At 39.7% G+C, this 13915-nt stretch overlaps 1 protein-coding gene across 1 annotated transcript in view; it reads right to left on the bottom strand.

Moving 5' to 3' along the window:
• Positions 1–11540: 11540 nt before the first annotated feature.
• EDA2R (ectodysplasin A2 receptor) overlaps positions 11541–13915 on the bottom strand; it is a 60655-nt gene continuing 58280 nt past the window's right edge. Inside the window, 2 exon segments of the mRNA XM_058713093.1 lie at positions 11541–12233; positions 12406–12460. Of these exon segments, the coding sequence (XP_058569076.1) occupies positions 11851–12233; positions 12406–12460 (438 nt within the window). The 3' untranslated portion in view covers positions 11541–11850.

The following is a 13915-nucleotide window of genomic DNA, read 5'->3' on the forward strand; positions in this document are numbered from 1 at the left end:
TCCTAAAATCTGTATGGAACCAGAAAAGACCCCGAATAGCAAAAGCAATCTTGAAAAAGAAAACCAAAGCAGGAGGCATCACAATCCCAGACTTCAAGCTATACTACAAAGCTGGAATCATCAAGACAGTATGGTACTGGCACAAGAACAGACACTCAGATCAATGGAACAGAATAGAGAACCAGGAAATGGACCCACCAACATAGGGCCAACTAATCTTTAACAAAGCAGGAAAGAATATCCAATGGAGTAAAGACAGTCTTTTCAGCAAGTGGTGCTGAGAAAACGGGACAGCGACATGAAGAAGAATGAACCTGGACCACTTTCTTACACCATACATGAAAATAAACTCAAACTGGATGAAAGACCTCAATGTAAGACGGGAAGCCTTCAAAATCCTCGAGGAGAAAGCAGGCAAAAACCTCTTTGACCTTGGCTGCAGCAACTTCTTACTCAACATGTATCCAGAGGCAAGTGAAACAAAAGCAAAGTGAACTATTGGGACCTAATCAAAATGAAAAGCTTCTGCACAGCAAAGGAAACAATCAGCAAAACTAAAAGGCAACCGACTGAATGGGAGAAGATATTTACAAACGACATGTCAGATAAAGGGTTAATATCCAAAATCTACAAAGAACTTCTCAAACTCAACACCCAAAAAACAAAGAATTCAGTGAAGAAATGGGCAAAAGACATGAATGGACACTTCTCCAGAGAAGATATCCAGATGGCCAACTGACACATGAAAAAGTGCTCAACATCACTCATCATCAGGGAATCACAAATCAAAACCACCATGAGATACCACGTTACACCTGCCAGAATGGCTAACATTAACAAGTCAGGCAACAACAGATGTTGGCGTGGATGGGGGAAAGAGGATCTCTTTTGCATTGTTTGTGGCAATGCAAGCTGGTGCAGCCACTCTGCAAAAGAGTATGGAGGTTCCTCAAAAAATTATAAATAAAACTACCCTATGACCCAGCAATTGCACTACTAGGTATTTATCCATGGGATACAGGTGTGTTATTTCAAAGGCACACATTCACCCGAATGTTTATAGCAGCACTATCAACAATAGCCAAAGTATGGAAAGAGCCCAAATGTCTATCGATGGATGAATGGATAAAGAAGATGTGGTATATATATACAATGGGGTATTACTTGGCAATCAAAAGGAATGAAATCTTGCCATTTTCAACTACGTGGAGGGTATTATGCTAAGCGAAATTCAACAGTCAGAGAAAGACAAATGTCATATGACTTCACTCGTATGAGGACTTTAAGAGACAAAACAGATGAACATAAGGAAGGGAAGTAAAAATAATATAAAAACAGGGAGGAGGACAAAACATAAAAGACTTAAATATGGAAAACAAACAGAGAGTAACTGGAGAGGTTTTGGGAGGAGGGATGGCTAAATGGTAAGGGGCAGTAAGGAATCTACTCCTGAAATCATTTTTGCACTATATTCTAACTAACTTGGATGTAAATTAAAGATAATAATAATAATAACATTTTGTCTTAAAAATAAATAAATTTAACAATAAAGTAATGAATGTGTAAAAAAGATGTGATTATATATATTTCTCAGCCATAAAAATGAATGAAATATTGCCATTTACAAGGACATGGAAGGAGGTATTGTTTATTATGGTAAGCGAAATACATCAATAAGAGAAAGACCCTATGAATTCACTCATTTGTGGAATTTACGAAACGAAAAGAATGCTCATAGGGGAAGAAAAGAGAGAGGCAATTAATTAATTATGTAATTAATTAATTAATTACAACATAATTAATTGTAATTAATTATTAGAGAACAAACTGATGGTTACCAGAGGGGAAGTAGGTGGGGGTGGATGTGTTAAATAGGTGAAGGTGATTAATGAGGGCACTTGTGATGAGCACCGGGTCTTGTTTGTAAGGGTGGAATAACTACATTATACACTTGAAACTAATATTACCCTGTATGTTAATTAACTGGAACTTAAACACTTAAAAAGTGAGGTATATCTATATTTTTATTTTTTTAATGTTTATTTATTTTGAGAGGGGGAGAGAGGCAGAGAGAGAGAGAGAGGGAGACACAGAATCTGAAGCAGGCTCCAGGCTCTGAACTGTCAGCACAGAGCATGTTGTGGGGCTCGAACTCACCAACCGCGAGTTCATGACCTGAGCTGAAGTTGGATGCTCAACTGACTGAGCCACCTAGGCACTCTAAGATATATACTTTTTAAAGTTTTATCTGTTTTGAGAGAGAAAAAGAAAGGATGGGGGGACATAAGGGAGGGACAGAGAGAGAGAGTATCCCAAACCAGCTCCACACTGTCAGCAAGGAGCTCCCCATGGGGCTCAACCCACAACAGGTGAGATCATGACCTGAGCCTAGGCAAGAGTTGGACACTTAACTGTCTGAGCCACCCAGGGGCACTGAGATATGGTTTTATAGATAGCGCATGAATGAGTAGAAAAGTTATATATGCACCATTATATATGTCTCTTTGTTGTTCCTACTTAAGGAAAGTTTACTTTCTTAGGAGCTGCTGGAAGATCTGTGGATAATCGTTAGGGGTACGTTTTAATCAAAATTTGGTTAAAATGTCAGGGGATTAAAAAAAGCTGATTCCAAAATGGAATGAAAAGCATCAATAAAGTTCATAAATTGTAAAAAAAATCACCTCTTGTTATTCACTCAGTTGTTTTCTAGTCACCATTTCTGGTTATTCTTTTCCTGCCTCTCCTTTGAGAACTCCTGCTACCAAGAGTGAGTCTACAGCAAAGCTAGATCTTTCATGTTCATTACCTATCAGTGTTGTAAGGCTCTTAGAGATCATTGTGTCTAATCTCCTTTGCGCACCAAGGGGAAAACTGAGGCCAAGGAAAGGGGGAAGGGTATTTCACCTAGGGAATGATGGAGGTGCAATAAGAACTCAGAACTACAGGATGCTCTCTCATTGACAGCATTGTGGCCAAAAGACAGCATAAGCAATGTGGTTCTTCTGATAATATGGGAATGATCATCATGAGCTGATAATACATTGACACTATTTTGTTATACATAGAAATTCCCAGGGAGACTCTTTGATGTAGCCTTCTAAACTTGGAACTATGAGAAATCCAGTGGGATAAATAGGATTCTCTTTTCTGGGGTCTGTCTTAGGGAGGCAGCTGTGGCATAATGGGGAATGCTTATGCTTCAGAATCAGAAAGACTGGGGCTGGAATTCAAGCCCAGCACTTACTACTGTATAACCATAGAAAAATCATTAAATCTTTTTGGGCTTCAGTTTCTTCTTTCGTAAAATAAAGCTTATAAAGAACACTCATCACCTAGGAACATCATGAGTATTAAATGAAACAAAATATGAAAGTGAGAAAACACATGAAAGGTAATTTGTAAGGGCTCAAAAAAAAAAAACAACAACTGAATAGGACTCAGGTTCTATCTCTTTTGTCCTGAATTGAGTAATTGGGTGTTGTGTGTGTGTGTGTGTGTGTGTGTGTGTGTGCGTGCATGCACGTGTGTGTATGTGTGTGTATATGGGGGAGGGGCAGGGGAGAGAGGTAGAAAGATAAATTGAAATTGTTTGGGATTATTTTTGGCAATGCAGGTGTTTGGAAAGTAATAAAATTGGTAGACACCAGAGTCTACTCATAAATCCGTGATCATAGAATATTTTTAAAAACAGCTTCTTTGAAGTATACTTTACATACTGTAAAATCCATTGACTTTGAGTGCATGTTTTAATAATTTTTATTACCTTTACAGAATTTTGCAGTCATCATTATCATAACCCAATTTTAGAACACTTTAATCCCCAAATAAGATCCTTCATGTCTATTTACATTTAATATTTTTTTCTCACCTCCAGCTCCAGGCAACCACTAATGTACTTTATGTCTCTATTAGCTTGCCTTTATGAACACTTTATAGAAATTGAATCATACAATATGTAGTCTGTTGTATCTTCCTTTTTCAATTAGCATGCTTTGAGGCTCATCTATAACATACTGTGTGTCAATTCAATCCTTTTTTATGACTGAATAGTATTCCATTATGTATATATGATTATTTGTTTATCCATGCACAATTGATAGACATTTGGGTTGTTCCTAATTTATGGATGTTATATGTTATGGATGTTATAATGTTTCTATAAATATTTGTGTAAATATTTTCAGAAGGTCTAAATAGAATAAGCTTGCATTTAAAAAATATGATAAAAATGAAAAAAAAACCACACACAAACTCCTACAAATTGCAGACTTCAGAAGACATATGCACAGTGTTTCAGAACCATGGAATCCTGTTTAAGAAGTATTAGTTTAGAACTCAACAATTTCTAGTACATCTATAGCCCAGATTAGAAGATAAATGTTATAAACAATTTAAAAGATAGAAGGATAGCTTGGGCTATAATCCAGATATTCTGAGTGACAAGTTACTGGATTCCACTTCCCCTGATGCTGCACCCACTGTAAGAAACACATTTTCTTATTTCCTTTCTGTATTCACTGAGCAAAGATACACCAGCCAAGTGAAACACTCTGGTTTTTTAAAAATAGAGGAAAAAAAGTGTTTGGAAGTATTTCTGTTTACTGGCTAATATGAAATTTTTCCAGAACATCAAAAACAAAACCTAACTCTGCCGGTAGCCACACATACATATGACTCAAGATTTAACAAAATTTCTATAAATTACCAATTTATGAGGGAAAAGTAATTAGAATTTAGTTACATTCAAAGTTAAACACCAAAGAACTTGATAGTAAGGTGGGCAGGGTGTTAGGGGCATGACAGATTATCTTCCAAGTATAGTAGGACTGTGTGTTGTGGAAAGAGTGTAGCAGTAGTGACATTCTTACCTAGCCTGAGTATGAGAAACTTGGAGAAGAAAATTACTCTCCCAGATTCTTTCCTGTCAAAATCCAAATCCAGGTATACAGAGAGGAATATAGTGAACCAAAAAGCAAACTCATTCCCAGCAAATATCTCCCCTCCCATACAAACAAAAGCAACCTATTTGGCTAGTTCAAATACAGACAACTCAACAATTATGTAGACTTGGGGGCATGTTGAAAATGTTTTTATCAGGGGCACCTGGGTGGCTCAATTGGTTAAGTGTCCAACTTTTGATTTCGGCTCAAGTGATGATCTCATGGTTCATGGGATCAAGCCCCACATCGAACTCCATGCTGATCATGAAACTTGCTTTGCATTCTCTCCTTCTCTGTCTGCTCTTCCCCAACTTGCGCTTTTTCTCTCTCTCTAAAAATAAATAAACATTAAAAAAGTTTTAAAAATTGTATTCATCAAGTGCCCTTTGTTCTTCCACTGACCAATAACTCTCCAGTAGAAAATAAATAAATACATACATAAAAACAAGGCACTCAAACAAAGATACCCACACTTTAACAACAATGGGAAGGAAATCTTTAAAAGTATTCTCCAGAAGCAAACAATTGAGTGTGATATTTGACATGGCCAAACAGCAATTACAAAGAATAAAAATATGTTTTACCTCACCTCTACATAAGACACCTTAAAAAGCAAAGTAAAACTTCATTTCCCTATTCCAATTGCCAATGCCAATTTTTGAACTTTAGAAAGGAAATTAGAACCAAGGTGATTCTGAGTATATTTTGGGGTGGACACATTGTGTTCATACTATGTGGACTTTGCTGTTGGCTGCCACACCTGTGAACTAAGGTAGCCCGAGCAACCAAGGCTTGTATTTTCATTGCTACAGGAAAAGTCAGTGCTAAGAAGCTCTTCTGGGCTAGGTATTCCATCAAAGAAGTCTGTTGTCTTGGGTGGAGCTCACACTGACCTTTGTAGTTACTGTGTTTATAGACACACCACTGGGGAATTTTGCTACCTGGAAGCTGCTTTTGTTTTGTTTTGTTTTGTTTTGTTTTGTTTTGTTTTGTGTTCTACAGTGTTGCCCCTAATGCCACTATGGTAACTGTACATTAAAACAGTTGTTAAAGGGGAATCCATGAAGCAAAGGAGAAAGCTTGCTTTGGGAATTAGAAGACTTGGGCCAGACTGACCTCTGGCCTGACAAGCCATATATCTAATCTGAGCTTGTTTCCTCTTCTTTAAAAAGGGATATAATAACACCCAATTCAGTATATCTTTCTCTGTCCCTTGTGGGATTTCCTTGCTCTCTCTCTCTCTCTCTCTCTTTCTCTCTCTCTCTCTTCTTCTCCCTCTCCCTTTCCCTCTCCCTTTCTGTCCCTCATTCACTTGTGCCCTCTCTGTCTCTCAAAAATGAATAAATAAATAAACAACAGCCAATTCAGGGTCTTATGGGGATGAAATGGGTGTAAATGAGCTTTGTAAATTATAAAGTCTAGAACAGGAAGAGTGAAGAGTGCCATGTCATTTTTGTCATTGTATTATTGTTGTTATTGCTGTGTTACAATCACTATTTTTTCCATAGAACAGCAGTGTTGGACTTGAACCACTGCCAGATGCATGGTGACATTTGAACACCTAAGGCCTGCTCAAGCTGAGTTATCTTCTTTTTTTTCCTTTTTGAGAGTGAAAGGGGGAGGGGCAGAGGAAGAGGGAGAGAGACATTCTCAAGCAGGATCCATGCCCAGCGTGGATTGAGCCACCCAGGCACCCCAATCTGAATAATCTGTTTGGGTACTAGTTCTTTCCCTACCAGAAGGTAAAGACATGACTAATAAAAGCCAGTGACATAAGAATAAACCATCTCAGAAATAAAAGAACAGAGAACCTAAATTCCAAGGCCTAAACCCTTGGTTCATACATATTTGCTAATACCTGTGTGATGTTAGGCTGCTTGGTGCAGACTTGTGTTCAATTGCTTCTAATACCCAGTACAGTACAATGGGGCCATTTTACTTTTTCTTAGGTGCTTTTAGCACCCTGATCAATGGGTTGCCCCAGGAGCCCTTAATCAATGATTATAGATGGACTAACTCCAAAGATGCATTTAATAAAATCCTGAAAGCAAAGAACTTGCTGTAGAGAACATTCCTTTGCCAGGTCTAAAACCTGATGATAAAGTGCACAAGCTGCCTAAAATACTTCGTTAACCACCAAGTATTTGTGGGGTGGGAGCTAGCTTTACAGTATTCAGAAAGATAACTGGATAATAAAGAAGAATACAGTCTCCAAGGAGCTTATTCCCCTCTACTCTAGAGATACATGAGTAGAAGCTAAAGCAAAAACACACTTCAGCATCATATGGGAAGGGGTTGTGAGAGACCTGGGATCCAATTAACATGATAATAGAAACACACAATGAGGCTCCTTCCCTCCTCCCACTCAGATGCCCCTAAATTGATTGGAGGATCTTTTTGGGAGACTTCTGGGAGGTAGTTTGGGGAAATTAAACTCCAGAAGGAGGGTCAGCTTGGCTCAGAAAGCTTCTGTAAGGTTCAAAGAAGGCAAGCCCCAGCCTTCCTCCCTTCTGGAGTTGCAGAATTATAGCACCTCAAATAAAGGGTGAGGCTCAGGTAATCCACTGGAAAATCACTTGCCCTGCCCTATGCTGCAGTACAGAAACATTGCTCTTCAAACATGTATTAAGAGCCTCCAGCTGAGCCAGGGAGTGCAGTGCATCTAGAGGAACCTGGAAAAAGGCAGAGGAAAACATAATGGCCATTGGAGGTAAGAACTATAGAGAGAGAAAAGAAAAAAGACAACTTTTATATCCTGGATGCAGATGAAATCCTATGTTATTTTTCAATGGAAGACCATTGTTACCTTAGCAATTTACAGACTATTGTATTGGGCCAGACGTTTTTCATAATAGTAGGGGTGAACTGCTTTAACCCATCTCCCATCTCTTAAGTCTCTTCCCTGGGAGCATTAGTGATCCTATAGGGTTATTTAGGCAATGTCTAGTGGAAAGAAATAACTAGTGCCCTTCAATAGTCTTCCCTGTCCTTTGTCATAACCATGGGCAGATTTTGCTCTACTTGTCCTTCCCTGGACTGCATATACGTTCATCCATAGGATCCACACTTAGGTCTGAGAGTGGGAGTGGGCATGTGGGACAGGTGGCATTTCCAAAATATGCATTGCTTTGGGTAAGTTACTACCTTTTTAGGCCTCACTTTCCTCATCTTTAAAATAGGCATAATGTGTGAATAAATTTTTATAGACTATGAAGTACTGAAGTTATAATTGACATGTTTGCTCAAATATCTGCAATTTACTTGGAGGAGGCTTTCAAAGATGAAATAACTGCACTCCTCCCACTTCCAAATAAAGTAAAAGTCTCAAGTCTTTGTCCAAACTAAGATCAGGGACTATGAAATTGGACATTGGAATGCGGGGAGAGGGCAGTAGAATGGATGCTCTCACTGGCTCCAGGCTTTATCTACTGTCTGTATACCACACAGGTAAAAGACAATAAGATAGACAGATAAAAAGAATCTTGTCTGGCCTTGCAGCCCTCCTCACTTTTTGACCTCTCAAGGGACAGTGCTAAATGGAAAGTCTCTTCGATTTACACTGGGGTCAGACTTGGCAGAGAATGTACATTCAGACTGGCTGCAGGGTGGGGGTAATGGAGTTTCTGGAAAGGGTAGAGGATAGACTTGGTACAGTGAGCAAGAATATTACCTCATTCACATCCAGGTATAAGAGCTTTATTTGTCTCTCCACCTTTTTTCTTCCAAAGATTATTGTTTTCTGGAACACATATGCCAGAAAATCAATATCTCTTTACTCAAAAACATTGTCTTCCAGAACATTAAATTTTCAAGAAATTAGAGAGGACTTGCTATTCACCCTGCATCACTGAGTAACTTAAGGCTAGTCACGTTCCATCTATGGACCTCAGTTTCATCATCTGCAAACTGGGAGTGGTAATCCTTGCCTTGCTCATCTTAGGGTTTGTATAAAGATCCAATAAGATAATGTCTGTAAACACACATTGCAAACTGTAAAGTGCAGCACCTGTATACGCAGTACATTTCAGCACTTTCACTCCTAGGATAACTGTGTCCTATCTCCATCCTTTGTTTTTACAAATTAAGTTACATCCAACATTCTGGACTATATAAGCTGTTCCAAAAGAAAGGAGAGAGTTGCTCTACTCATCTGGGAACTTTTTTTCTTCCAGATCTGATCTACTGTGGGGGAGTGTACATCAGATCAAGTGGCCCTTTATAGACATAAGAGGAACTTAAAAATAATCCATGATGCTCACATCTCAGCGCTGAGGTTCTCATTTGTCCTGTGCCATCAGTGTTGGAGAGTGAAGTTCCACCTTATTCTGGGAAGCAGGTGAAACTGGTGGTGAGTGCTCAGAAATTGATTTGTTCTGCTCTAAACCAAGAAAGCATCAATGGTCCCTGAGCTTCCCTAAGGTCAGACCTCAATGGGAAACATTGGCCCTCAGTGCTCCCACCCCAACCTCAAGAACTTCACTGTCACCTCAAAGACCAAAGTTCTGAAGTAAGTTTGGCCCTTGGGATCTACAGATTCAGCCTTGGGCTTTTAGATGACCAGCACCAGGAAGGGACAAAAGAGGCAAAAGTAGGAAGTTAAATAAAAATAGAAGGAACTTTAGGAAGTACCATTTTAAAGATCAAAAGGACATTGAGTTGAATCTCTGCTAAAGAAGGGTAGAGCCCTATATATGGGGAAGAAGACCCTGGTAAGTGGGCTAGATCCAGAGCTGTCCCAGCCACAGAAGTCTAGGAGATGAGTGGGGAATCAAGGTGTCAGGCCTCCCCCAAGATGCATATAGAGGTTTGTGTGCGTGTGTGTGTGTGTGTGTGTGTGTGTGTACTAAGAAGGGGGCAGTGTGAAGAAGCTAAAAGGGGAAGGATTTGATTTTGTCCCTAAAGTGCTAGATAGACATATCAATGTCTGAAGAAGAGGCCTCTCCTTCAGGTGTGCCAGACAAATATGCAAGGAGTAAAACTCTGCCCCATTCGTTGGCATCCCCTCCCTTTTTATCTATAACTAACTGAGGTAGGAACATGCCTGGTGGTTCCATGGCCAAATAATCTGGCTCTCCAAGCTGGCTAGAATAGGGAAGCAAGAAATGCTGCAGGTAAGTGTTGGGAAAATGGTGAAGAATCAGTCCTTGGTGGGATGGGATAAGATGTTCCCCATCCATAGAGCACTGGCTGTTGTGGATACCACATCCCAGGCCACTGCTACCATTGTGGTATAGGAACAAAGCAGGAGAGTCCAGAGAGAATGACTGGGCAAGGTTGCCAGAAGCCCAAGAGAACTAGGGAGGGAGGAAAGTAAGTTAGAAATCTGTGGGGGCAATCTCAATAGTTTCCTGAGCTCCTTATCTCTGAAAACAAAAACAAAAACAAAAACATAGTTTAGGTTAATCTTTGAGGATTCAATAGCAGAAATATATCACTTAGCTAGGTTGATGATAGTTCTACCCTCTTCTATACTAGTGAGACCACTCCTCATGAAACTGGGTTCAGTTCTAAGCCCCACATACTTTAGAGAAATCCAAAGTGATATTTTCTAGAGAAAAGATGCTTTATTCAGATCTTTATAGGGCTGTCAGAAGACAGAGGAATTAGATGAGGTCTGTGTGGCCCATGGAACAGAGCCAGGACCCATGAGTAGGTACTACAGGGAGACAGAGGTTTTTCTTTACATTGAGCTCCAGTCTACCAGTCACAGCTGCAATACACATTGGGCAGTAGTGAGCTCTCTGACATTGCAAGTATGTGAGCAAAGGTGACACAAATATTTGTTGGAGATATTACAAAAGGACCTCAAACATGGATTGGAAGACTTGGAGGGGAAGTTGGACTAGATAATCTGGAAGGTATCTAAGCTAACTGGTTTGATAGCAATATTAGGTTTCACCTACATGTTCACATTTTCTTAGGTAGATGTAGGTAAGGTAGAATCATTGAGAGGCCCGGACAATATCTTAGCTGCAGAAATATGGAAAAGGGTGTTAAAAGGTAGTTGGTTAGTTGTAAAGTAGGAATCTATCCACTCTGATGCCTCATATTGCCTCATGCTACTTAAAACTTTAAGAAAGTAACATTGGCTATGGAATAATTGCTTTGGTAAAGTTAAACAAACTCTGGAATGGAGGCCCCAAATGGGGCTCTAGCTTAGTTCTGCCACTGATTTGCTGTGTAACTTTCAGCAAACCACTTCCACTCTCTCAGTTCCTGCCTCAATAAAGTGAAGCTAACAAACCCTGACATGCTTACCACAAAGGTAACAAAAGGATGTTATGAAGATAAGACAAGTGTAGTCAATATGGAAAGTTGTGTAAATTATGTCTGGGGTGGAAAAAAATAACATGATTTAAACATCTTTAATACATCAGATGCCATAAAAAACACTTCAAACACTTCTTACTCAGCCCTCATAAGAACTTATGAGGTGAGTAGTACTTTCTACTTTTCACAGTTTAAGAACATGGAGTTCAAAGAGGTAAATTGATTTACACAAGGTTCACATAGCTATTAAGGAATAGAGGTAGATTTGAAACACAGGACTACCCGATGCCAAAGTTTCCATATTTTCCCACTGTTTCATGGTGCTTATACATGAGCAGAGATAATTGAATATTACTATTAGATATTGCATTCCTGAGAAAGCTTGTAAAAGGCCAGGATGGAAAGACTGGCAATCATATCAACCAAGCTACTACCTTGACAGCTGTAGGCCAAGAAATGTGATGTTTGGCTGACAGACTCCAAAGATTAGCATAATCACTGTTGCCCCCTTTAGTGTTTCCAGCTTGCTGTTCCTCTACCCCTAGCCCTACTGAACAACAGTACTGTAAAGAAAATTCCTTGAGGGTGGTACCCAATTTCTGGTCTTTCTGTCTCACCTTTCGAACTCACCTCTGTAGAGTTAATCACTGGGGACTTCAAAGGGCATATTGAACTCTAGCCTATCTTCAGAGTTTTCAGCTGTGCTCCCCCCCAATGTCTCAGATCCAGTGCAGGAGGGTGAGCTGGAAAACATTTGCAGGTCTAGTTCTGTGCATTCGATGGGGATGTGGAGCCAACGGGAGTGGCTTTCTGAGGCACAGGAGGCCATGGTAAAAGACTCCTGTGTGAGGAAGCCACAAGTTGAACTGCAGTCGTCATCCAGGATGGCGTTAAGTGGCTGGCTCTCAAAGATGCTTTCACCTAGTGGGGACTTAGGACTAGTCTCCTGGCCAGGTGGCATGGTGAAGAGAGATTCTTCCTCTGATGCCTTGTCAGCCTCAAACTGCAGCGAACATCCAGCAACTTGAAGCAGAAAGCCACTGGGTCACCCAGAGGCAAGAGCTCCTCTCAGTGGAGCACCTGGTCCTGAGTACAAGATAGGAAACCATTTGGAAACTAGTGTTCCCCTTCCCCTCCCTGAGGATCAAAGTACCTAGCACCAGGATGAGGTGATACACTTGGGAAACACCCTTACACTGAGGTGTCAAATTGAGGCTATCTAGTGGTGGATCAGGGAAAAGAGTCAATTTCTCCAGAGAAAGAGAAACCTTTTGTGAGCAGCAGGATTTTGACCCTCTTCCCCCATAATCTTTATCCTTTGGTGTTATGCTTGTGTGTTATGTTGTGTCATATGGCAAGAAGCACATTGCAAATGGAATTAAGATTATGGACCTTAAAATCGTGAGATTATCCTGGATTATCCAGGTGGGGCCAGTATAATTACATGTGCTCTTAATTTTTTTAATGTTTATTACTGACAGAGAGAGAGGGAGACAGAGCATGAGCAGGAGGGGCAGAGAGAGAGGGAGACACAGAATCCAAAGTAGGCTCCAGGCTCTGCGCTGTCAGCAAAGAGCCTGACAAGGGGCTGGAACTCACAGACCATGAGATCATGACCTGAGCCGAAGTCAGATGCTCAACCAAACTGAGCCACCCAGGCATCCCTTTTTTAATTTTTTTTTTAAATTTTTTACATGTATTCTTAAAAATAGAAAAGAAAAAGCAGAATAGTCAGAGAAAGTATCAGAGAGATGTAACATGGAAAGGACTTGACCCACCATTCTAGTTTTGAAAATGAAAAGTAGTCATAAGCCAAAGAATGTGGGTGTTCTCTAGAAACTGGAAAAGGTCCACAACTTATAGATAGCATATAAATGTCACCTCATCCCTAGAACTCTAAGTAATTGAATTATTCCATGTTCTGAAATGATAAAGAAAATGGATTCCCCCTAGAGCTTCCAGAAAGCAACACAGTCCTGTGAACACCTTGATTTTGGCCTTGTAGGACTCTAAACAGAGATCTAGCTGAGCCTACAAAGATTCTGACTCATGGAAATGGTGAAATAATAAATGGGTGCTGTTTTAATCTATTAAATTTGTGGTAATTTTTTTATGGCAGTGATAGAAAAGTAGTAAATGCTTCATGAATAAGTCTGATTCAGCATTGAGTTATAAACTGAGAGCCTATGGTATCTGTATTTATTTGACCCTCCGCATTGTGGTTGTTTTATTTGTTATTTACTTATTTATTTATTTATTTATTTATGATGGATGGATTAGAATTCATTGTCAGAGGTTAAAATTATTTCATACGGAAATTTAGATTTCTGGATTCTTTTGAAAATTCAACAGATCTCAAACATTGAATATTTCCTCATGGTAAAAAGAGAGAGAGAGAGAGAGAGAAAGAAAAAAGAAATTAAGTCACCTGGGCTGAGTAGCAGATTCCCATTTGGATAGGAAATGAACTCACTCTTTACTTTACCATAGCCCCTACTTCTCTCTATTGCACTGTTTATCAGATCTGATTCACACACTGATTTCCCCTATACAACTCCAGTACGCATAAGTCCTGATAAACTCCTGATAAACACCATTTCAAAAAAAAAAGGTTCATCCTCTTTCCCCTATGGAGACCCTAGTGAGCTGCTCACCTTCACATCCCCAGAGAAAGGTACTATATTATTATCTTGAGGACAGAAGAG

The sequence above is a fragment of the Neofelis nebulosa genome, chromosome X (genome assembly GCF_028018385.1).
Source record: "Neofelis nebulosa isolate mNeoNeb1 chromosome X, mNeoNeb1.pri, whole genome shotgun sequence".
Taxonomy (NCBI): Eukaryota; Metazoa; Chordata; class Mammalia; order Carnivora; family Felidae; genus Neofelis; species Neofelis nebulosa.